A 26,292-nucleotide genomic window follows, 5' to 3' on the forward strand; every position below is an offset into this window, starting at 1 on the left:
TGTGCTGATATCTGTGGCATCTGAAATTGTTAACGGTCTCTGGGGATGTATTGCATAAAAAAGTGAATGTATAGCCCAAAAAACCGACCACAATGTACTACTAATCAATACATTTGGGACACGGAGCTACTTTTGGTGATCAAAAGCCTAATCACTGTAGCAAGTACCAGGACCGATAACATACTCCAAATAGGCAAATGATTTCTGGTGATATCAGTACAGCAAACGCCAATGTAGCTCATGTCTTTAGATGTCATAGTTTTAATACCAATGCAATTATTCAAGCAGTCAGCCCCCATTATACTCCACTCATGTACTTTCTGACATCCCCCTACTCAAATACCTTTTTACAGCATTGCACCGAATGGTGATCACCTCCACTAGTTCCAGCTGAGAATTATACCCAACATGGCTCAACATTGAAGGACTGATAGGCTACCCATTGTAAACCATAGGTTGCATGTCCAATCCACAGCAAAACTAACTAACTTTCATAAAACAACTGTTTATCTAAGGTCCGCAGAAATCGTAAAAAGATGACCATAGACAATAAAATATTGTGTAATATGGTTAACAGTTCCTTATCGGGTGGGAAGGATCATAAGAGAGAAAATAGGAATACAATGTCTGTAGGGAATCAACTTTACTCCTCTCTATGAGCTCAGGGAAATAACACTGTTTAAGAATAAAAAACTTAAAGAGGCTCTGTCACCACATTATAAGTGGCCTATATTGTACATGATGTGATCGGCGCTGTAATGTAGATTACAGCAGTGTTTTTTATTTAGAGAAACGATCATTTTTGACAGTTATGACCTATATTAGATTTATGCTAATGAGTTTCTCAATGGACAACTGGGCGTGTTTTACTATATGACCAAATGGGCGTTGTACGGAGGAGTGTATGACGCTGACCAATCAGTGACCAATCAGCATCATACACTTCTCCCCATTCATTTACACTGCAGATAGCGATATAGCTATATCACTATGTGCAGCCACATAAACACACTATAACGCTACTCATGTGTCAGGACAATGAATATACATTACCTTCAGCCAGGACATGATGTGTATTCATTCTCCTGACCACTTCTGTAGCGTCTCTGTGAGACTACAGCACAGCAAAGCGAGATCTCGCTGTGAATGAGTTTACAACGTAATCTCGCGAGACTACACCTGCTATGCTGTAAATCACAGAGACGCTACAGAAGTGGTCAGGAGAATGAATACACATCCCGCCCTGGCTGGAGGTAATATATATTCATTGTCATGTCACATGAGTAGCGTTATAGTGTGTTTATGTGACTGCACACAGCGATATAGCTATATCACTATGTGCTGTGTAAATGAATGGAGAGAAATGTATGACGCTGATTGGTCACGGATTGGTCAGCGTCATACACTCCTCTGTACAACGCCCACTTGGTCATATAGTAAAACACGCCCAGTTGTCCATTGAGAACCTCATTAGCATAAAGCTAATATAGGTCATAACTCCGTCAAAAATGATCGTTTTTCTAAATAAAAAAACACTGCTGTAATCTACATTACAGCGCCGATCACATCATGTGCAATATAGGCCTCTTATAATGTGGTGACAGCCTCTTTAAAATCTGTAAAACAGAATATAAAAGCCATTCCAGAGACAGTTAGCTCATATGTTACCTGTGCTGCATGTTTATGTCATAAAACCAATGGTTTAAACCCAAACCAAAAAAAAAAAAAAGAGAACACACTTACACTTTATGACACATCACACCGACTTACAGGTCAAGGGGTTGCAGTAACAATAGTCAATGATTACATTACCTATGTCGATATGAAAGCCGAAAGCTCACCAGGAACAACTCGCATGCAATTTGAGAAAAAAAAACCACTACTACATTATGTGAGCTCTTTCAAGGCGGTTTACATCTGCGCTATGGTTTCCTTTCATTCTGCGCTATTCTTGCCTTCAATAGTGTTGGAAATCCAGATGGAACCCCTTAAAGAGGCTCTGTCATCAGTTTATATCTCCCTTATCTCCTACTTAATCTAATAGGCGCTTTAATGTAGATAACAGGTTTGTTTTAAAATCACTTATTTTTGACCAAGTGCTAATTTATTCTAAATGCCCAACTGGGCGTTTTTTTACTTTTCACCAAATGAGAGTTGTAAAGAAAAAGTGTATGATGCTGACCAATCGGCGTCATACACTTCTCTTCATTCATGCCCAGCTTTATTCACAGCACAGCGTAATCTCGCTGTGACGTCACTTACTCCCGCAGTCCCGTCACCGGAAACCAGACATCGTCTCCAGCCGCGCCATGCCAATTATCCTCCTCAGCAGCAGTAATGGCACGGCTGGAGGCGATGTCTGGTCAGTCTCTCGTCGCTCTGGTGAAGGTACTGCAAGAGTAAGTGACGCCACTGTGTGATCTGGCGAGATAACGCTGTGCTGTGAATAAAGCTGGGTATGAATGAAGAGAGGTGTATGATGCGGATTGGTCAGCGTCATACACTTTTCTTTACAATGCCCACTTGGTTAAAAGTTTAAAAAAAAATACGCCCATTTGGGCATTTAGAACAAATTAGCATAAAACTAAAGATTACCATAACTTGGTCAAAAACGAACGTTTTTTTAAAAAAACGGTTGTTATCGACATTAAAGCGCCTATTAGATTAGGTAGGAGATAGGGCAGTTAGAAACTGGTGACAGAGCCTCTTTAAAGGAATGTAATACCACAGGTGTGAACATAGTCTAAAGGTCCTTTTACACCGGCCAATATGGGCTGTGAAAATAGGCGCCGATCAACGAGACAGAACATTGATTTCACAAGGAGCAATGATTGGTTATGTATGTAAACGAGCGTTACTCCGATCGTTCGTCCCCATACATTATTATCATGTTGGCAGCACATCTCCCGGTTTACACAGGACATGCGCTGCCGACAACGATAAGATTTAGTGCTGTATAAACGATGCGATCAGTCAATGAACGAGCATTTGCCCGATCATTGGCCTATGTAAAAGGGCCTTTAGATTAGTCTGATAAGGAATTAGGCAGCGCTACTAATCAACCAGTGACAGCACAAAAGCAGCGATAGGAATTAAGGCATATAGGTCTGCATAGGATCTGTAGAAACAAAACGGTAGGAGATTTTTAATCTTCATTTGTGTTTGGAGCAATAAAAAAAAAAATTACATATATGGTTGCAAAAGTGAATATATCCTTTAAGCTTAAAAGTGAAAAAAATGTAAGCACATCCCCATTATAGGGAGACCGTTGTCTCGTTTCTCAATGAAGTTATATAGTAGGTTTTAGTGCAACATCACAAAGCTGTTGCTTTTTTAGTAAAGCCTTCTTGTGGGTCTATTAAAATCCACATGAAATTGTGAGTTAAATAAAATAAAAATTGTATTAGATATCAGGTATGTTATAAAATTCAACAAACATTCAGTTGTACATCGGCAAGGTTAATTTCATCAGGAGTTTTTGGGCAGATGAAAATCGCATATAGAATCATTTAGAAATAGGAAACTGTACCTGGATCCAACGCAGTGGAAGGAAGCAGCGGAAGCCCCAGCAATATGTATAAACCTAGTTAAATTTTTTAAAAATTAAATACTGTCTAGAAACTGCCGTAAACATACAATAGTAGTTAATAAAGAGCATGTGATTTCACTTTGGATTCCAAAAAAAGAAATAGAAATATAGCGTTATTGTATCTCGCCAGTGAAATGTTACATCTTCCTACTATACCTGCCTCTATTGACAGAGGATAACTAGATGAGAAGAGTGGTACCCTGCTAAACGGGTAATTATACTGCCCTACCTTTAGGTTTATTAAATCATATCTCTACTGTACATTTAATGGTCATGTACATAAAGTGGCCATATGTTATAGAACACGGCAAGGCTGGAAGTAAAGGATCTGCCGCACAGTTTCTAACACCATCAAAAGGCCAGGCCGCAACAGTGCCCGTAAGGTCCCCATAACAAGTTCCTTTTAGATTATATCTGCTATCAAAGCTGACATAGTGGGTGCAATTGTGTCCATCCAGTGCCTCCCATAACCCTTAGGCTATGTTCACACGCTAAACTAAAAACGGCTATAAAATACGGAGCTGTTTTCAAAGGAAAACAGCCTCTGATATTCAGCTGTTTTTAAAGCATCAAGAGTTTTTTTGATGCGTTTTTTTGTGGCTGTTTCCCTATGAAGAATGAAAAATGGCTCAAGATGTGACATGAACTTCTTTTTACGGGGCGTTTTTTTACGTGCCATTTTTACAAACGGCCGCGTAAAAAAACGCCCCGTTGGAACGAAACGCAGTTTTTCCCATTTAAATCAATGGGCAGATGTTTGGAGGCGTTCTGCTTCCGTTTGTTCAGCCGTTTTTTGGAGCGTTTACGGCCCATAAAACGGCCAAAAATACCCTTGCGAACATACCCTTAACAAGTCACAATCAGGAGCCAGAAAATATAACAATTGCCACTTTCGACCTCAGAGACTACTTTGCTATTAGGCTGTTTCTGTTTCTAAGTAGACCACAGGAGAATTTACATTCAAATCATAAAAATGGGTAAATAATATAGTAAATCAGTATAGTCAATCCGTTATGGATGGCGCTCTGAATAATGGTTGTGGTGCTCAGTGGTAGGGTCCAACTTTCAATTCAATACAAAACGTAAACCACAGCACTCAGACATAAGCTGCAGAAAGGGTCCATTTATTAAAAAGGACCCGTCACCTCTCCTGACATGTTTGTTTTAGTAAATACTTGTATTTCCTATGAAGTAACATATTTTCTTTACATTTTGCACTGAGCTATTCCTCTGTTATACCTACTGCAAAATTATGAATAAATTTACAACTGGGTGTTACTATTCCCCTTGCCAAAGGGGTGTGTCCCTACAGTCTGCCACTGTGATCACTGATTGGACATTGTCCGTTTGTGTAAAGACACACCCCCAATCAGCGACACCCAGTTGTCAATGTATTCATGAATTTCTATGAGGAATAGCACAACACAGAGGAACAGATGCTCCAGCTATATAATGGGGAATACAAGTATTTACTAAAACAGACATATCACAAGAGATGACAGGTAAATTTTGGAATAAGCAATTTTTTTTTTAGTTTGCTCTTCTTTGAGGTTTTCATTCTAACCAGTATTATTCAATTAGCCGACGTTTCAGTCCGGCCAATCTGTCATATTAAAAAGTATATATGCGAATATCTAGCCAATATAAACAAAATGATGTATAATAGCAAGTCACAGTTATTCATCATATAATGTCTAATATCCAGGTAAGTAGAAATGTTAGACAGATTCTTGGGTAATATTTAAATCCAAACAAAAGAAATAGGTATACAAGGTGTGTATTTTATGTTACCTTTGGAAGAGTTGTAAAGAGTTATACGATAAATAATTCTCACTTGTTATTATACATAATTTTGTTTATATTGGTTAGATATTTGCATAAATACATACCTTGCATATTATAGATTTGATTCTATGCTTTCCTTTTAGGCTGGATTCACACAGAGTTTTTTGCAGGAGGAAAATCTGCCTCAAAATTCCAAACGGAATGCCCGCGGGCATAAAACGCTGCGAAATACTCTTTTTCTGCCTCCAATTGATGACAATGGGAGGTCAGAGGCGTAAACGCCCGAAGATAGGGCATGTCCCTTCTTTTTCCTGCGAGCCAGTTTTTCCGCTCGCGGGAAAAAAACGCCTCCGCCTCCCATTGAAATCAATGGGAGGCATTTTCGGCGGTTTTTTGGCTAATTTTCCAACGCGGTTTCCGCGTCAAAAAACTATGTGAACTGGCCCTTACAGTATTTGTTGCTAAAAAGGACCAGAAAACCCTCAAATAACATCAACTAGAATAAGCCCATTCTTATTAAGAAGTGGGCACATTCTGTAGATTATTTCCGAGTGCTGCTTTTTACATTGGGAAATAAGAGCAGTAGCCTAAGTTTTTCGTTTTTTTTACTTTGAGAGGTATTTATATTTTTGATTTTGCTACTGAATATAAAAATGTTAATATCTTTGGAAGTAAAACAATAACTTCTGATTTACGGATATTCGCGGGTCAACAACAGCATTGCGGCGAGCTGCACGGACCAGAGGGATCTTCTCCACTTGTCATTGGAACGGGGTTAGGTGAGTATGTATATTATTATTTTTATCAGGCACCATTTAGGGCAGCTATGGGGGACTATATACACTGTGTCGGGTGCAGTTATGGGGGTATTATACTGTGTGAGGGCAGCTACAGGGGCATTATACTGCGTGGAAGTCAGTTATGGAGGCATTATACTATGTAGAGGCAGCTATGGGGGCATTATACTGTGGGTAGGTCAGTCATGGGGGCATTTTACTGCGTGGAGAAGAGTTATGGGGGGCATTATTACGGTGTGGAGAGCAGTTATGGGGGGCATTATACTGTTTGGGGCCAGTTATGCGAGCATTATACTGTGTGGGGGCAGCTATAGGGGCATTGTAATGTGTAGAGGGCAACTATAGGGGCATTATACTGTGTAGAGGCTGTTAAAGGGGCATTATGTGTGGGGGCAGCTATGGGGAATTATACTGTGTGGGGAGAACTATGGGGGCAATATACTGTGTGGGGGCAGTGTCAGCGGGTATATTATACACAGTAGTATACAGCAGACTCCAAATAAATATAAATTCAATGGCGTAGCATGTAAATAGGGGGCGTGGCATGCAAAAGGGTTTGTGGCCTAAATAATCGTTTAATATTCGTAAACGAGGTTACATGGTAATTAATCGTGATTTTGATTTAAGTCATAATTGCTCAGTCCTATTCAGTACCATATGTAGTACTCTGTTTACATCCATCTAATTTGCACTTTGAAATTATTTAGTGGACACAATTGCACCAACAATTGGATTTAAAGTGGATCTGGATACAACTGAATTTCAATTGCATCCCCAACATGTTTATATATCTCCACCCAACAACTACCTCTTCTCATTAAGTCGATACCTTATCAAAACGATCTTTTGATATGTCACAAGCAAGCCATTGACATTAAGTGGAGACAGTTGCATTTTTCTTAAGAAGTCAGCAAAGTAAATTCTACGATTGGAGCGTCTAACGGCCCAAAAGCATTTTGAGGCATGAACAATAAGTACTCGGATGTTGTTGTTAACAATAGTGTCTATATCTATGTTCAGCTATAGATATACATGAGAAGATCATATTAGTAAAGTCTGTGATCTCAGACCACCAAGAGATTAACTTTAAAGGGTGCAGAGGTTGTAGTCGCACCAGGGCCTTGGAGTCGAATAGGGCCTGAAAGGTCCCTCTGACCCATATAAGACAAGTACTATAAATTACACATGAGAGTTGAGGGCCCTGTTACAGATTCAGCATTCGGGCCAATAACTGAATGCTCTATAGTTCCCTTTGATTTTGGAAATCAATGGTGGTTGAGATCCCAAACTTAGCCAATGTGACCTTCCAACATGTATCTATGACATATCAGGAGATCATTTCAACTGGATTTCCATTTTGAGTGTGGAAAAGCAAAAAAAAATAAATCATATAGCAACAAAAGTGTAAAAAAAGAGAGAAATAAACTAAACATATTCCTAGTTCTCTGCTGCCCCTGGCAAGTGCTGCTTTGCCTATAAGATAAATACAGTACTTTTAATGCCAGGTAATCACTTTAACCATGTTTAGATACAGGTTATGTCGAATTCTATAGTCCACTAAGGTCCATTTCTAGACAGTATTTGCATTGTTGTTCATATAATGCACTGGATATATAAGGCCGAAGGAAGCCAGTAGTTGGGAAAACGCATGCAGCATATTATTTAGGCTTCATGCACACGACCGTGCTTTGGTATCCGCATTATTGCCGACCCATTCATTTCTATGGTAACATGCATACGTCAGAAGTCTTCACGGATCCGTGTGGGGGCTGCAAATCCAGCCTGCAAAAAATTCACAACATATTCTACGAGCTGGATTTGCGGCTACACTAAACTGGGGACATCAATTTTTTTTTTCTGATCCGTGAATCCTGATGACACACAGATGCACTTCAAAAGTTTTTTTGCGGACAAATGGACCGCAATGGATCAGTGGGTTTGCTTACCAAAAAAAACCCACGCGGTCGTGTGCATGAGGCCTTACACTTTAAACAGCAATACTAATTTTACAAAACGATTTACAATGACATACTTGGTTATATGGCATTACAAAGATCAGTTTAATCACTAGGCTACGTTCAGGTGTGGCAGAATTTTTCACCTAGGTGTGAATGGGGTATTGAAAACTGCATTCAATAGCATATTACTGTGCATCTGCACTGAAACCTGCCATGCGTGAACGTGGCCTTATACAGTGCATTCATAAAGTTTTCAGACTCTTTCCCTTTTTTTCACATTTTGATATGTTGAGGCCTTGTTCTAAAAATATAAAATAAAAATCACGTTCCCCCCCATCATTCTGCAATTCAATACCCCATAAAGACAAAGTGAAAACAGAATTTTATAAATATTTTCAAATTTATTAAAAATGAAAAACTTAAATTTCGCATGGACATAAATATTCAGACCCTTTGCTATGACACTTGAAATTTAGCTCTGGGGTCCTCCCATTTCTCTAGATCAGGTGTCAGCCATCTTTGGCACTCCAGCTGTTGTAGAACTACAACTCCCAGCATGCCCTGACAGCCAAAGGCTTTATTCTTCCAGCCAAATGTGGTCAAGGCATGCTGGGAATTGTAGTTCCACAACAGCTGGAGTCCCGAAGGTTGCTAACCCCTGCTCTAGATCATCTTTGAAATGTTTCTACACCTCAATGGGAGTCCACCCGTGGTAAATTCTTTTGATTGGACATGATTTGGAAAGAGACACCCCTGTCCATATAAGATCTCACAGCTGACAATGCATATCAGAGTAAAAACCAAGCCATAAGGAGAAAAAATAACTGCCTGTAGAGCTCAGAGACAGGATTGTGTGGAGGCACAGATCTAAAGAAGACAAAAAAAATCTGCGGCAATGAAAGTTCCCAAGATCACAGTGGCCTCCATAATGCTTAAATTGAAGACGTTTGGAACAACCAGGACTCTTTCCTAGAGCTGGCCGCCCCATCATACTAAGTAATCGTGGAAGAATGGACTCTAAGAGGAGGTGACCAATGGTCACTCTGGCTGAGCCCCAAAGATCCTGTGTGCAGATGGGACAAACTTCCAGAAGGTCAACCATCCCTGCAGCGCTCCACCAATCTGGGCTTTATGGCAGAGTGGCCAGAGACAAGTCTCTCCTCCGTAAAAGATACACGAAAGTCCACCTGGAGTTTGCAAAAATCACCTAAAGGACTTTCAGACTGTGAGAAACTAGATTCTGTGGTCTGATGAAACCAAGATTTAACTTTTTGGCCTCAATTCTAAGCATCATGTCTGAAGGAAACCAGTCACTGCTCATCACCTGCCCAATACCATCCCTACAGTGAAGCATGGTGGTGGCAGCGTCATACTGTGGGGGTGTTTTTTAGCGTCTGGGTCAGGGAGGCTGGTCGGGGTTGAGGGAAAAATGAACGGAGCAAAGTCCAGATATTCTTAATGAAAACCTGATCCAGAGCACTCTGGGCCTCAGACTGGGCTGAAGTATCACCTTCCAACAAGACAATGACCCTACGTACACAGCCAGGACAACACAGGAGTGGCTTAGGGACAACTCTGTGAATGTCCTTGAGTGGCTCAGCCAGAGTCCTGACTTGAACCCAATCGAACATCTCTGGAGAGACCTGAAAATGACTGCCCACCGACGGTCCCCATCCAACCTGACAGAGATTGAGAGGATCTGCAGAGGGGAACTTCAACTTAGTACTGAGTAAAGGGTCTGAATACTTATGTCAATGCAATATTTTAGTTTTTACTTTTCTAATAATTAGCAAAGATTACTAACATTCTGTTTTCACTTTGTCATTATGGGGTATTAAATGCTGAATGATGGGGGAATTCTTTTTTTTTTTTATAATGTTAGAACAAGGCCTCAACATAGCAAAAGGTGAAAAAATTGAAAGGGTCTGACTTTCTGAATGCATTTATTTATATATATATAAAAAGATGTATACATAACAAAGATATCCCAAGATATATTATCCCAGAGCATCATAGTCTGTGTCTATTTCACTGTTTTTAAAAATCATACATCTCCGTGCAGATCTACTGAACAGCATGAAGTTGAAACCAGAAACGAACAAGCCCTTGTCACGCTTTTGGGAGGGTCAGACTCTGCGAAACTTTATCACGCATTGCTGGCATCACAGAAGTGGTATTACCTGATCTGTTATTCAAGTACTAATATAATAAAGCCATTCTCGGCTATATTGAACGACAGCAATAATGATCTAAAGAAAATAATGGAGAAACTGATGTTATCACTCAGCAAAAAGATAATGCAGTTGAATGGAGATATTGTAGCAATTGCTTAGCAGGGTGGTGTGCCCCTATTTCTCTCATCACTGTGCAGTTGTAGAAAGCCAAAGCTTACGAACAGCTCTATACCAATTTCACACAATGGGGCGTAAACAAACTCCCACCCGGGATCACAGCAAAATCCATGATCCCTGCTGTTTCAATGCTCAGTGCTGGGATTGTACATGAAAGAGGGAACGTACCATAAATGTTTGGCACATTAACATATGCCATAAAAATATAATATTAAAAATGAAAAAGATCCCAAAGGAGACCAAAAAAATAAAATAAAAAAAGTTAAAGAACAAAAAACAAAAACCCACACTTTTAGAATTAAGTTGATTGACATTCAATGCCATGACGATAAACAATGTACAGATATTTATCATTGTTTTAACCAAAAAAACCTTTCAAAGAAAGTTACTTATGTCGGAATCATAGTTTTTGGATGCCGATAGGTGAAAACGTCATGTTTGGTTTAGTCCTTAAAGAGGCTCTGTCACCAGATAAGTGCCCTATCTCCTACATAATCTGATCGGCGCTGTAATGTAAATTTTAGATTTATGCTAAATAGTTTCTTAATAGACAACTGGGCGTTATTTTACTTTTTACCAACTGGGCGTTGTGAAGAGAAGTGTATGACGCTGACCAATCAGTGACCAATCAGCGTCATACACTTCTCATTGTTTCAGCCCAGCTTCTTTCACTGCACAATCACACTAACACTGTAACAATGGCCTGAAACAATGAGAAGTGTATGACGCTGATTGGTCACTGATTGGTCAGCGTCATACACTTCTCTTCACAACGCCCAGTTGGTAAAAAGTAAAATCATGCCCAGTTGTCTATTAAGAAACTAATTAGAATAAATCTAAAATTGCTCATAACTTGCTAAAAAAATTATCGTTTTTCAAAATAAAAACCACTGCTGTTCTCTACATTACAGCGCCGATCAGATTATGTAGGAGATAGGGCACTTATAATTTGGTGACAGAGCCTCTTTAAATAAAAAATTAGCCTAGTACTGAAAGGCTATGGACACCTTTAACATGGAAAAAAAAGATTTGGATGCGTGGAGTTAAAACTTCTGGCTGCAGTCTCTATTCTTTCATTTATTTTCAGACCCCCTGATATGAATTTTGAAACTTGCTCCTAGTTTGAGAATTTTCTCATGTAGACATATCCCTCCCAGTAATACATGCTGAATGTGAGGTCTGTGAATCCGGGATGCTGCTGCCTTCAATAGCTGTCATGTTTCAGAACAGCTTCATCCCTGTACTGCTTTCTCTTTCTACAGGCCATCAGAGATCTCTTCTCCTTTGTGGTGACAGATACTGAGGAGTGTGTGATTCGCCCACCCTCTACCCAGTGTACCGAGAAAGGAGATGACACACCCACTACCGTGGGTTCCCTCCTTTCTCTCTACACGGTTAGCTTGTTTGATACCCCTTGCCTCCTCCGGTGCTTTCCTCCCTATCTGCACTCTCATACTGTTCAGCTTGTGTTATCTGCCCTCCATGAACACTTGGTTGCTTTTCCCCCTCTCCACACACTGATCTGCCGTGTACAACTTCCTCCCTGCGGCTATCTCTTATGCTCTGTTCAGACATGTTGTATTTACTAGAGCAACCGTGGCACAAATCTGTAGCTGACACTTGGAGGTTAAGGAGTTACACAGACTACAGAAGTAAAATTGTAGCACATTTTTTTATGAAAACTTTTTAAAAAGTTGCTTAATTTTGCATTTAGGATGCAAATAAAGAAAAAAAATTCTGAACAAAAGCTGTCCATAGCTCTTAAGGGGAAGTTATTTGGGTAACTAAACCGTAAGTAAAAGCTACAGATTGGTAGATATATACAAAGGAAGGTTGCCAATAATGCCATAGTATGTAAAACAAAAATGTCCTATCCCTCCAGAAATGTTCCATATAAGAAATACACTCTAGATACTGGAGAATATGAGATTTTACAGCAACGCAGGGACAAAAATATAGAGGTAACTTTTCTTACATTATAACGGTACCCAAATCCTAGCCATATATATTGCTTATAAATGCGAAGAGTGCATATAGATAGAGCCTACAGGCAAAGGGGTTATCAGGCAGATGAAGGGCTGACTTTCTTATTAGGCACAGCAAACCTGTACCATGAACAGCAGAGGATAGGAAAGGAGTATCAGTCTTTTGTTGCACGTTTTAAAAATGTAGCATCTTTCATTGGCAAAGCAAAAGCTGAGCTAATAGTAAAAAGAAAAAACATAAATAGTATACAAGATTTCAAGGCTCACGTGCCTCCAGGCTCTAAATAAATGTAACACCCTATATGTACACTGTTCAATAGTGTAGTGTGCAATAGTCTAACAAATGTTAATTATCACAGGCCAAGCTTATCTAAAGGCAAACAATTTGCACCAGTATTTAATAATGTTAGTTAACAGTATATAGTTTTACTATATGTCCCTTTTCCTCATAAAAGTGGTTAATTTAAAGGGGTTGTCCAGGTTGGGGCCTATCATCTATATATGATCGTGGGGGTCTGACACCTGTTCCAGCTGCTGGAAATTATGCAGGGGTCTGTGCTGGAAGCATAAGTCTCCATCCACTGTATAGCGGCCGTGCTGGGTTACTGCAGCTCTGCTCCTATTCACTTCATATTATATACGGATGCCCTATCCCGTGGATAGGTCATCAGTATATAAAAAAAGCCCCTAACCTGGACAATCCATTTAACAAAAGACAATAAAACAAATAGAAATCTTACATATATGTATAGTACGGTCTGTCCTCTAAGGCTACATTCGCACATGCCGCCTTTTTTTGCAAAATTGAAAGCAAAATATTTTTTTCTCTGTCATTGTTACAAAACAAAAGGCAGAAACAGATAGTCTGAATACAGCCTAAGGCTTTATGCACACTACCATATTACAACTCCATAGAACCCCCAAGTTGTACACACCTGTAATTTTGTGTCCATAAACTTCAACATGCCTCAGATTTTAAGCATAGGAATGTGGACGTTTTTTTTTATGTCCGATTACAAATGAATTCAACATCTGAAAAGCGAATTGTGCCATGCTCCATCGGATAATATATAATGAAGATATACCTTGTTATACAGTGTCGTATGGAGGCACCATACATTGCCACATAGAGTGCCATACAGCTCCATAGTACAGAGCCATAGGGGCTATGTGTACCACAGTATAGACTCCATGCAAATAACTCTGCTGTATGCATCAGTCCCAACACTGAGATCCTTCTATAAATAAAAAAATAGGCTGTCTAAATATATTCGCCCAGGTGTGAGTTTCTATGGCCGCCTATTTCAATTAATAGAAGTTTACTGAATTCACTAAACTGTGGACATGTTATGTAATCACTTACCTTCTGATAGGATTGTAATCTTCCTTCATTTACACCTTTACTGCCCTAAGATGGCCAATCATGCTAATAATGGTCAGTATAGCATAAATCCCATAAAAAAAATTCCCACCCCACCAAGTAAAGTTGTGTTCTATAAAAATAAAAATCACGTCAGAAGAAGTGGTTGGAGTAAAACCACATCAGACTGTTTATGTGGTCATCTTCTGGGCAAAGAAATTGCAATATTAGGCAACTATCCAGTTGCTTGTACTCTGGATTGTGCATTAAGATCTGGCTGTGTATGACATTATTGCAGGTTTAACTACACCAGGAGTGCAGATGGACATCAGTATCGACATCATTAGAACAATATCATACCTGGGAATGTACCAGAATATGATAAGGCTAGGACATGATACATAAAGTGAAAATAAAGTATGTACCGCTCCATTACTAAGATGCAAACATCCGATTTTACAGATTTATTTATTGTAAAAAGTCTGTCCGATAAAGCGGATGTCAAATGAAGATTTGCAATATACCCTCAAATATCTAACTCTAAATAAATTGGAAACCGCTTGTCCATCAGACTGTAAGATAGTAAATCAGGGGGACACTTACTGGCACAGTGGATAGCAGGATCTTCTGTTCCTGTCCCATGCGAAGCGACTTCACTGGAATGATTTCAAGGCTTTTGTTATCTTCTCCCTGTGTGATGAAAAGTGCAGCATAGTAAATTGGATATAATGCCGATATAAAAATGTAGGTGTTTAAAACGAGTCTTGACATTTTTTGGGAGGTTAACTCAGCTGGTTACCATGCTCTGCTCACAAGACTACTCCTTCCTTCTATTGCACATACAAAGGAATAATAGTCCAAAAATGTTTTCCATAGACTGTCAGTGTCCAATACAAGCTGTTGACAAAGTTCAGTGTATGGAAGAGTGCGGGCAGGCGCATCGTCTGATATATGCCAGGAGAGTCTACCCATCTTCTTCTTACAGCCAGAAGAGAAAATGATGGGAAAGGTTGTTCAACACTTCCCAATGTTTCGATTTATTTGATAGAAAATTTGTTGAACAGCAGTTTTACCTCCACATGGGCTGTGAACTTTGGGTCCCATCTCTTGAGGTAGTGGAATATGCAGGTTTGGGTACGATCGGGGCCTGTCCTGTGATTCAGCTCCAGTCTGCATACATTTTCACAAGAATCTTCCACTGACAAGATCAGATGTTTTCCTAGATGAACAAAAAAGAGAGACATTTTTCATGTAGTTATATGAAACGAAATAAAATCGCATGGCACAATATAGACTAGCTATCACAAGCTACAATTATGTGTACTTGTCACATAATTGGATGAGATATGACAATATGGATGTAAAGTTAACAAAAAAGGGTACTTTCTGCCGAGACCAAGATGATATATAGATAGAGATACTTGAAAATGCCTTCATAGGAGGTGAAACATTGTGGTTCCATGTTGGATAAATAAATTCACTTTATTTGAGTGCTGCTTCACGTTCTCTTTTTTTGATAGATAGAGATACACATACTCTATGCAATTTTTGGTAGAAAGTCAGCAGTCACTGAGTTATCTACATTTTTTAAATTTGTTATTCAGCTTTTTTTCAGAAAGATATAAATCATTTACTCTCACAGCAGCCCACCTAGTAGGTCCTCTGGGATCTTCTGCTTGTCGAGACATACGTTCAGGCGGGTCATCTCTCTGGACTGCAAGATAGATAAAGGAAGAGACACAGTAAGTGCTGATGACTTGCAAATACAATAAGAAAATATAAATAATGCTGCATTAACCAATCACTTGGCAGTAAGGCTGTGTTCACACCTGCGTCTGTGTGTTACATTGTTCTGCACGGTCAGAGGAGCAGAACACGGAAATAACTGAAGCAACAGTTCTATTGTACAACGGACACCGCCAGCTGCCAACGGAACCCACTGACTTCAATGGGTTCTTATGGAGGGTTTCTACGGCACGGACACCTTCCCGTCGGCCATAGAAATGAATGGATCCATAATTACAGATGAAATCTTGGGTCGTGTGCATGGGGCCTAAGGCATAGCCAGTTTGGTTAACAGAATACTATTTACTAATTGGTAACGGTTGGCAAAGAAAAATGATGAGGGTCTATACATGTGCATTAGTAGAGTGAAAAGTGAGGTAAGGATGGTGTGTTGGATATACTATATAGGTGAAGGTGCAACGATTTGGCAGTGGACTAAAGAATTAGGAACAAGTTATTACCAGAATTACGATAATGTCATGTTATCAGACTTTCTGGATTATTAAATTCTGGATTAAAGCTATTTCATTGTATTTAGTGAATATCTGAACACTTGGTTTACATCTGGTACTTGTAGCAATAAGTCATTTTCAGTTCACTGGACATCACACCTATAACAGTCAGCGTAAGTTTAAAAGATATATACCCAAATAAAACGAATGTATGTCAACTTACCACAATCACTCCATTTGTGAGTATCCTCTCACCATAACCTTGACTAATGCACAGAAATAAAATATATAAAATGATAAATACAGGTCCTTGGTGAATATAAACATTACATTTAGACGGATTGAAAGTAATAGGATACACTCTTACAATTCTTGCAGTGTGAATTCCACTTGAAGAGTTTCCGGCCCCTATAAGTAAAGATTACTATTATATTCTCATTTGTTTCTCTTTAATTATTTTGTGAACTGGCAGACAGTAGGGAAAAAAATACTGTATGTCGTGAATATGTGAACCCTTTACTTACATTAGGGTTAAGGCAGAATGTTTTCTGTGTAGACTTTCCGATAGAGAGTTTGCCCACATCGAATGTCAGTGTATACAGAAGATCATTGCCTGAGATTACGTCCTCATCATGAAGCGTCAGATGTAATACGTTCTGAAATAGAAGTCATGTGCCGTTGAATATAACTTTCCGCAGTGATCAAACAGCTGAGGCAAGTGCCTGGACAATAAATGTCTAAAAGGGCCTAGTTAAGGACATAATCACACGTTCAGGACTATCACAGAATCTGATCACATTCCACCAGCAATGCATGTGAATGGTGTATTTTACCCATTCCCACACTCAGGAAAAACCCACGGATTAATTCCATTAAATTACATTACAGTGAAGCCGTGTGCGGATTCACTGACAAATCTGTGGCTGAAATCCAAGTGTTAACATCGAATTTCTGCCACGGATTTTCTGAAAAATCCTCAACGTGTGAACATACCATAAAGGTACACTCCAGTTAAAAGTTATAGTGCAGGTCTTGAGGAAGCGGTGCAAGACTTGTCTATTTAGTATTCTTTAAATCCCTGTGTCACCCCCCTAAAGCCCTGCACTTAAAGAGGCTCTGTCACCAGATTTTGCAGCCCCTATCTGCTATTGCAGCAGATAGGCGCTGCAATGTAGATTACAGTAACGTTTTTATTTTTAAAAAACGAGCATTTTTGGCCAAGTTATGACGATTTCCGTATTTATGCAAATGAGGCTTGCAAAAGTACAACTGGGCGTGTTGAAAAGTAAAAGTACAACTGGGCGTGTATTATGTGCGTACATCGGGGCGTGTTTACTACTTTTACTAGCTGGGCGTTGTGTATAGAAGTGTCATCCACTTCTCTTCACAACGCCCAGCTTCTGGCAGTGCAGCACTGTGACGTCACTCACAGGTCCTGCATCGTGTCGGCACCAGAGGCTACAGATGATTCTGCAGCAGCATCGGCGTTTGCAGGTAAGTCGATGTAGCTACTTACCTGCAAATGCTGATGCTGCTGCAGAATCAAGTGTAGCCTCTGGTGCCGACACGATGCAGGACCTGTGAGTGACGTCACAGTGCTGCACTGCCAGAAGCTGGGCGTTGTGAAGAGAAGTGGATGATACTTCTCATCAGAGCGCCCAGCTAGTAATAGTAGTAAACACGCCCCGATGTACGCACATAATACACGCCCAGTTGTACTTTTACTTTTCAACACGCCCAGTTGTACTTTTGCAAGCCTCATTTGCATAAATACGAAAATGGTCATAACTTGGCCAAAAATGCTCGTTTTTTAAAAATAAAAACGTTACTGTAATCTACATTGCAGCGCCTGTCTGCTGCAATAGCAGATAGGGGTTGCAAAATCTGGTGACAGAGCCTCTTTAAATCAGTTGTACCTGAGGATTCCTTGAACACAGCTACTATTATTATCTTTTACCTCCAGCAGAGGTCAAGTGTATTAAGGGCAGACCAGACATGCCCACCTGCACCACTGGTATGGCCACTGTAACAACCAATATGGCCGCCATTACAACTCACAGTGGTTGCTACACCTCTTTCCCAGACTTCTCAATATATAACAAGGCATGTTGGCTTTTCTGGACTTTATGAGGGACATCCTCGGTCTTAGATGTAATGGCAGATTCAGTCTTCTCTTATTTTAGGGGGAATTTGCATTTCTTAAAGGACTGTGCTTATTCATGTAAAGAATTACCGGCCACTAATGAACCCATGTCTGTGCCTCTTACCTTCACATTATTGCAGATAGTAAACGGAAACGTCTCGTTCCATAAAGGCTCACTGGTGTTGGACACAGTCCTTGTCTTTAGTACTTTATTAGTGCAGGGTGGCAGCCACAGACACACATAACAATCAGCATTGCTCACTGTAAAGACAAAGCCGCCATCAAAGAATGACCCATGAAATTACCTTTTACTCAAGTTTAATTCTTCAACGTATAAGGAAACTATTTCTTAAAGATTAGTTACCAAAATCAGAAAATTGCTTTTAAAGCAAATTCTCTACTATACTTTCATTAATAAATGTGCACTGTTTTGTTCTAGATATACAAGTTAGCTATATACATGCCCAGGACAAGCATTCCCAGTAAATATTTATTGTAAGAAACTGAAACAATTCATACGTACTCCAGTCAGCCCATGGAATATGTGCGGCTCGTATAACTTTGACCGTCAACAAGCTGAAGGCACTGTCTTCCTGCAATGAGAGGTTGTATCAGTACAATAATGAACTCAAAATTTAACAGAATAATGTTACATTGGTATAAATATGTGCAAAAATAACAAAGCTATTGGTTTTGACTTCTTACCATTACATATCCTATCATATTTTTCATTGCTAGGAGACTAGACAACACCACCACTGGCAGTGGCGTAGCTCTAGGGGTCACAGGTGCGACTAAGCCCCTAAAGCCAGTGGGGCCCACAAGCCCCTCTAAAAATACAAGGACGGACTGACTGAACCCTTACTTGTTTTATGCTCTCCCTCCTGTGCAGCAAGCCATCCTGTGCATCTTCCTCCCATATCTCCTCCTCTCTGGTCCTCTGACGCATCGGAGTGGAGGAAACAGTGGAGGAGGATTCAGGATACACATGTTGCCGCACGCCACACTGGGCAGGAGGGAGAGCATAAAAGTAAGAGTACAATCCGGAAATAATAGAGGGCGCGTACTATTACTTTGTGGAGCACAAAAGGGGGCACTAGTATGGTATGGGGCACAAAAGAGGGCACTATTACTGTGTAGGGGGCACTGAGGCATTGTGGATAGCAGCAGGATGGTGAGTTTGTATGCAGAGACGAATCATGGCCAGGAGAAGTTGTAATGGTGGTCTAGACCTGGATAGAAAGGAAGAGAGACATTGAAAGACTCCAATCAGAGAAGACGTCATATGTGAGTCACTGGATGTAACTGTACTGTATTCACTCTTCACTGTGTAGAACTGGTATCTGAATATTATTTGGGGACTGCATTATTTAGAGCTATATTACCATACATAGAGCTGAGCTGCTGTATCTAAGCCTGCTGTGTTATAAAAATACGCCTTAGTGTTTTTTTCCTTCATCTTTAAGACCCTAGAAAGGCCTCTGGCCGCTAGTGCTGCATATATGTGTCACTCAGGAGACCCAGCGTTGCAGCAGAAAGTTATGGATGCGCCACGATCGTTGGCCGTGAAGAAGTCACGCGGGGATGGCAAGCTGAACTTTTGCACTAGGGCCCATGAGCCTTTAGCTACACCATTGCCACCCAACCTAAGATCACCAAAACATTACTAAACAAATAGTATTTATGCCCCAACTTCACTCATGCAGCCGAATCTAGATTAATCTGCCCAGTATATAATTTACCTAGCTTTTGAATACATTGGGTATGACAATTTCACATATTCAAAGTTTGCTTTTGGTGAATTAAATAGTAAACTGGGAATGCTGTGGTCAAGGGAAATTGGGTACTCCAGAACTTGTTTTTCATTTGCATGGGAATCAGCCTTGGGCCAGACGTTTACTGCTGAACACTGGCTCAAATCTTACACCCTCACTCATAAAATGTTATTCTCATGTAAATTGCAAGAACTAAACTATAAAATTCTCTCTCAACTCTACAGGACTCCCAACAAGCTGCATAGGGCCTTCCCTCGGGTATCCCCAATGTCTTGACGATGTTACCAGGCAGTGGGATCCATGTTGCACGTTTGGAGTGAGTGTCCGCATACAGCCTCATTGTGGCAAGATATTGCTCTCCTTTATAATTCCATGTGTTGGCCCAACATTACCCTTGTACCAGCCCAAGCTCTCCAATCCATCACAGGACGTATTTGCAAACTAAAGCCCAACATTACCCTTGTACGAGCCCAAGCTTTTCTATCCATGTTCACAGGACGTATTTGCAAACAAAAAAAAGAACTTACTTCGCCATTTCATAATGGCGGTAAGAAAAATTATTCCCTGAGTCTGGAAATTGACCGTAGCACCTTCATGTCTCACGTGGGTGGAAACCCTCAATCACATCATGCATATGGAAGAACTCAAGATTCCTTTTATGCAACATTGACCCCAAGGGTGGCCTTCAGATCCTCTGCCGGTTTCGTTTCCTGGGTAAATGGTATTTGATTGTTATCTGTGATCCTTCTCATAGTTTAATAAAAATTTTATTGAGCCATAAATAGTAAACTGGGGGCATATAGCAAAGATAAAAATTAGGTCCGTTCCAGGTGTAGCTTGACGCCACAGCATTTTTAACCAATTGCAAGAGGAGATCCTGATGCTCCCATCACATTTTTGCGACTATATTTTCCATTTCCTTGTTCCTAACATTGCAGCGCTTATGGAATCCACATCCTTGTGCAGGTTCTAACCACCCATTAAAATGGGGACAAAACCAACACGGAATGGGCTTCCTCTCTCCAGGGGCCCCATAGCAGCTATGTGAGGCACCATGATGGAACGATCGTCTTGCCTCTCAGTATTGCAGATTCACCAAGAGAAAGAATATAGGACAGTAACCCCAATCCGATTATTTTTTAGCTGTCCTTTCTACCTGTTTGAATTGATAAAAGCTGGAGACAGAAATTTAGTGGCTACTGTTTTAATTCTTCAAATTATGAACGTCTTTAATAGTTCACCTTATAAACAGCTAAGCTTGAATAAATATTTCCTAGAATGTGTCCAAGTAATTTCAACGCAGACCTTAAATGATCTGAGAGATGCAACTACTAAAAAACAAACAAACAATATATTACAATTTATGAGTCTGAAAACAAAAAATGGGTGACCTAAGATTAGTGTTAGGATGGGCCAACTAACCAGTCTTCCCAGAAATGTGTCTAAGTACTATACAAATATAAAGCATTGTGACGTTACACGGGTGCAATACGTTCTCAGATTAGACAGCTCCTCCTTACACCTCCAGGCGTTCAACTCTTTATTCAACAATTAATGTGACGAATAAGTGTTATTGTGTAGAAAAGGATATTTAGCTTACAGGTTGGATAACAATGATGTTCAAAACTATTTCTGACAACTTATAACCTGTCATGCATGATCTGTCACAGCAGAACTAAAAAGAAGCCCAATGCCTATAATTTAACCAAGTGGCAAGAGTCATTATCTTGGATCTGGATATTCGATTTCAGGGTTTGAGGTCTTATGGTAATTGGTTTTACCAGTTCAAAAATGTATAAAACCTGCTCAAGAACACTGCCACCATCAAAACGGTCACAAATATGATTTATCGACTCAAGATATCCCATGTGGTGCCAATGGAAAAAGTAACTGGTAGGATTTTTTCTATTGTAGCATAATATCTTTGATAAAAATCCAATATTAAAAACATATTTCACGGTTTGCCTGACTGGCAGGAAATCTATAAGACTATGCTCACCTTAACGAGAACCTGTCGCCTTCCATTTTTTTATCAAAATTACTTACAGCTGCCTTTTATTTTTTCAATATCCACAAAGGTAACTTAAAGTGTACCTAACTGTTTAGGTGACTTTTCAGAATACCCTGTCATACACGTGTAGATAAGGAATAACACTATTTATGGCCATTATATGACTTGTATGTGGCATTATTTAGCAGTTTTCCCCTCTGCAGGATCTCTCTCTAATTCTCAGTTGCCTCTAAACTTGTGGGCGGAGCCTAAATGCTAACATGTCTTCTATACACTGCACACATAGAAGAGGAGAATCCTGCTCTCCTATCCCTATCTATCACATAACATGGAGGAGATTATACAGAAGTAATGAGAAATGTAGCTGAGAATCCAGCACGGGGGTGACAGAAATTTTACCAGCAGCCTGTGTCTATCTCACTCTGGTCATAATTCCTCCTCCTGCTGCTCCCCCTCCCCTCTCCATAGACTTGTATGCAGGGTTATTGTCGCTCACTCAAGCTCTCTCTCTTTGTGTTCCCACCTCCATAGACTTCTATGGGCAGCTTGTTTTTTTCTCTTTCTGCTCCCTCCTCCTGCTCCCCGTCTCCATAGATTTCTATGGGCAGGCAGTGAAGTGACAGACCCCCACCTTCTGCAGCCGCTTGACAACATGGGATGGAAAGCAAAATACAGGAAGGGAAAACACCAAGTGGCAGTAATGTCACCCAGAATTTGCATGGATAAAACAACTACATTTTAACAGCAATTAAATGACAAAGCTGATCTATATCAGGTATACTATTAGATTAGAATAAATTGTTTGAAAAGTTAGTGTTCATTTAAGTCCCAAATATGCAAAAGGTGCTGGCATTTGGAATGCATTTCAACTGGCCAAAGTCTATAGAAAAAGCACTTCTCTATCCAGTCTCTTCTCTAGTGCCCTCCCAGCCAGCAGAGCAAGACCATAACACAAGATTTAGAAAATTTTGTTTTAAAGCCTTGTTGGAATATTTACGGAGGTGGGAACGGTTGTTGGTAATCTAGTTACTTTAGTTACTTATTATTGCACTTGCTCCACAGCTTTGCCATCCTCATACACAGGGCCAAACACAGTATTTTTATTAAAGTGGCATCCAGATCTACTGGTCTACCACTCAATCATGATCTACTATTTGGCCTATCATAGTGATCGGTTGTCTTTAATTATAGGTGATTCATATAATAATAAAATAAAATTAACTGAGCTAAACAGGCATGTTAAAATCACTATATCAAGGGATAGCAGTTGAAGCAATTCCTTAATATAATCTGTACGGTACCTCCAATATGGGTCTATTGGGTTAGAATATACATTGAACAGGGAGTCAGATTGTACTGGCATAAATACAGGATGAAGAAATAAATAATGACAAGCATAAAAACAATTTAAAAAAAACCTGGACACACCAGAACTTCCTTCCTTATACAATATAGAAGATCATAAACAAAGCCAAAGAATAAATATGCATATACATCAATACATAATCAAATTATGGTTTCCAGTTAACAATGACTAATAGCTATTCCTAGGAGGTTATTAAATATGCCAACTAGTTACACGCTATATCTAGTGTGAGACTTCCTGGTAAAACTACAGTCTAAGGCCCCATCAACACGACTGTAGAATTTGTCCGTAATTACAGATCTTAATTACGTTCCGTAATTAAGGACACGTTCATTTCTGTGGCCGAAGGACACCTTCCCATATATTTACGGGAAGGTGTCCGTGCCGTGGAAACCTTCGGTAAAAAATAGGACATGTCCTATTTTTTTATTTTACGGACCACGCTCCTATACTTTATAATGGGAGCACGGACCACAAATGCTAACGACTATCCGGAGCCGTCTGTGCCCGTAATCACGGGCATGTGCATGGGGCCGAATATCATATTATATTTTCTTAGTAACTAATGACTAGGAGACTGGTCGATAACCATTTTATTAACTAAAAACAATATAGATCTATAGGTATATTCACACGTGGCAGATTTGTTGCAGAAATGTCCGCGACGGTTCCATTCATCTAAAAGGCTTTACAAAAATTGGGAGAGACCCTAGTAGTTGGCGGGTAAAAAACGTAAATATATAGAAAAATTGCCAAGACAATAGGAACCCGTTTTTTTCCCAACTACTTACTAACTAATAGAATAGGATAGTAGAATGAATTAAATACCTTTATTAAATTAGGGACAAACATGAAAATCCCCTTGCTCTGGGACCATATGTACGAACATATCCTTGTTCCGTGATCCCCATATAATTTATCAAAATGTTCAGAGAACCCAAAAACAGACGTTTTTATTCTAGACTTTTTACGGTCTAAACTGTTGTACTATAAATTAGCAGTTAAAATGCTATACAATGCAAATATTCATTCTAATTTTTGGCAATTAAATATAACTAGAATATAAAAAATAAATAATTCAGACTCACGTGATAGGTGATAGCAGAAAGTCTCCGATCCATCCTTGCAGTGTGAACGTTGTGTTTATTACATTGGAGTCCGGTGAATTATTGTGGATACAGCGAAATGTCAGTCACTGGCAATAAAGGATGAAACTCCAGTCTGAGCTGTGTGGAAAGGTTAGAGAAGGTGTAAATATATTTTGCTTACCACGCCTGCTTCTAAATTATATACACCAATACATATAAACGCCTCCTTAATTCTATTCTAAGATCATCAACTTGGTATGGATGGGAGGAGGCACGGGCCATCCATACAATTAATAGTAACGGCAAGATAATGAGCAATAGGTATAGGACACTACAGAAAATGTAGCCCTTTCAGGACCAAACTAATTTCCATTTTTATGCTTTTGTTTTTTGCGCTCTACAAAAAAAATGGAAAAGTTTGAAAGAGACAAAAATAAATTTCCATCGCTATATTGTGAGCCCTTTAACTTTTCTATATTTCTGTGTACAGAGCTGTGTAGGGCATCTTTTTGTACGTGGAAAATATGTATCTTTTTTTATATACCGTTTTGGGGAATGTCTGGCATTTCTATCACATTTTATTCCATTTAGGGGGGGGGGGGGCTGAAGTGGCAAAAAAACTGCAATTCGGCCATTTAGAGCTTTTTTTCCAGCTACAAAGTTCACCGTATTGGATAAATATTTTTATAGTTCGGGCATTTTCGGACCCTAATGTGTTTTTATTTATTTATTCTAGGGAAAGGGGGTTATTACAATTTTTATATATTTAAAAAAAAAAAAAAATTATTACTAATGGTTAGCCCCAATTGGGGGCTTGAACCTGCGATCATTAGATCGCTTGTGCCATAGACTGCAACATCACAGTATTACAGTCTATGGCAAAATCAGTACATTGCTATTGCGACCCCGCCACAGGCAGAGCTCAATAGCAATCTTCCTATAGAAGTCCTATGAGCGTTCACAAGGTTCCCAGCTGCTACAGGAATACACCAGCTCCCGCGATCTGGCTGCTGGTAAACAGAGATGTCTCTGATCGCAAGCATTGCCGCTGGTTCCCTGCTGTGTAACAGCAGAGACCTGGCGGCTACGGCGCACGATCGGCTTCTGAGCAGGCACCATGTTTAAATATCCTTTCCCGACATAAATCTACAGATTAGCGACGTGAAAGGGTTAACCTCATTCACACTTCCGTATTTTGCGTCAATATTTGTATATATTAGAGTAGAGGTGCGCATCTTTCCATTATAGATTTCTCTGTTCATGTTTCGCTTCTGGTTTTGGCTTACCTATACTGATAAAAAATACTGACCAAAATATGCAGATACACCAAGGGGTTTTATCGTGATACAAAAAAAAAACAAAAACGCCAACCCAGAAAACGATGTCTACTAATGGGCTCAATGGGAAAACTCTGCAACAAATGCGCAGAGAGTCTGCAACATACGTTAACATGCTGCGGATTTAGAATTTACAATTTATGCACATATTCTGTGAGGAATTTTTATGCAGAGTGTGAATGAGATTTGTTCAAATCTCATCCACTTTGCTGCTACTGTACTACGCTACAGATCTTCTGCCCTCACTAATCCTGATGGAAAATATTCAGCGTAAACGCTACGTGTGAACATGCCCAGAATCAATGGCTGTACACTATCCAAATCCCTTTAAAAAAAAACACACACAAAAACAATTACACATTACTTTCCACATCACTGGAATACTTACATCCACCATTACTTGTGAGAACAGACAGGTGAAGGGATGTTTACCACTATTCTTTGGAATGGCGAATCGTTATCGTAATGGATTAGATAGAGAAATTACATCTATGATCCTATAGAGTATTT

The 26,292-nt window shown here is 39.7% G+C and overlaps 2 protein-coding genes across 2 annotated transcripts in view; both read right to left on the minus strand.

Moving 5' to 3' along the window:
- Positions 1-3,505: 3,505 nt before the first annotated feature.
- Positions 3,506-24,533, minus strand: LOC142664441 (cytosolic phospholipase A2 delta-like). Its single transcript, XM_075843506.1, has 10 exons — positions 24,446-24,533; positions 18,729-18,798; positions 18,330-18,466; positions 16,587-16,718; positions 16,430-16,470; positions 16,286-16,328; positions 15,476-15,539; positions 14,899-15,044; positions 14,429-14,515; positions 3,506-3,583 (listed from the first exon to the last, which is right to left on the minus strand). The coding sequence occupies exons 1-10, from the start codon at positions 24,476-24,478 to the stop codon at positions 3,506-3,508; spliced, it is 831 nt and encodes a 276-aa protein (XP_075699621.1). The 5' UTR covers positions 24,479-24,533.
- The window catches only part of LOC142665218 (acyl-coenzyme A thioesterase 1-like), a 35,547-nt gene continuing 33,713 nt past the window's right edge, over positions 24,459-26,292 (minus strand). Inside the window, exon 4 of the mRNA XM_075844831.1 lies at positions 24,459-24,583. Coding sequence (XP_075700946.1) covers positions 24,546-24,583 — 38 coding nt within the window. The 3' untranslated portion in view covers positions 24,459-24,545. The remainder of the gene's footprint in view (positions 24,584-26,292) is intronic.

The sequence above is a fragment of the Rhinoderma darwinii genome, chromosome 12 (genome assembly GCF_050947455.1).
Source record: "Rhinoderma darwinii isolate aRhiDar2 chromosome 12, aRhiDar2.hap1, whole genome shotgun sequence".
NCBI lineage: Eukaryota > Metazoa > Chordata > Amphibia > Anura > Rhinodermatidae > Rhinoderma > Rhinoderma darwinii.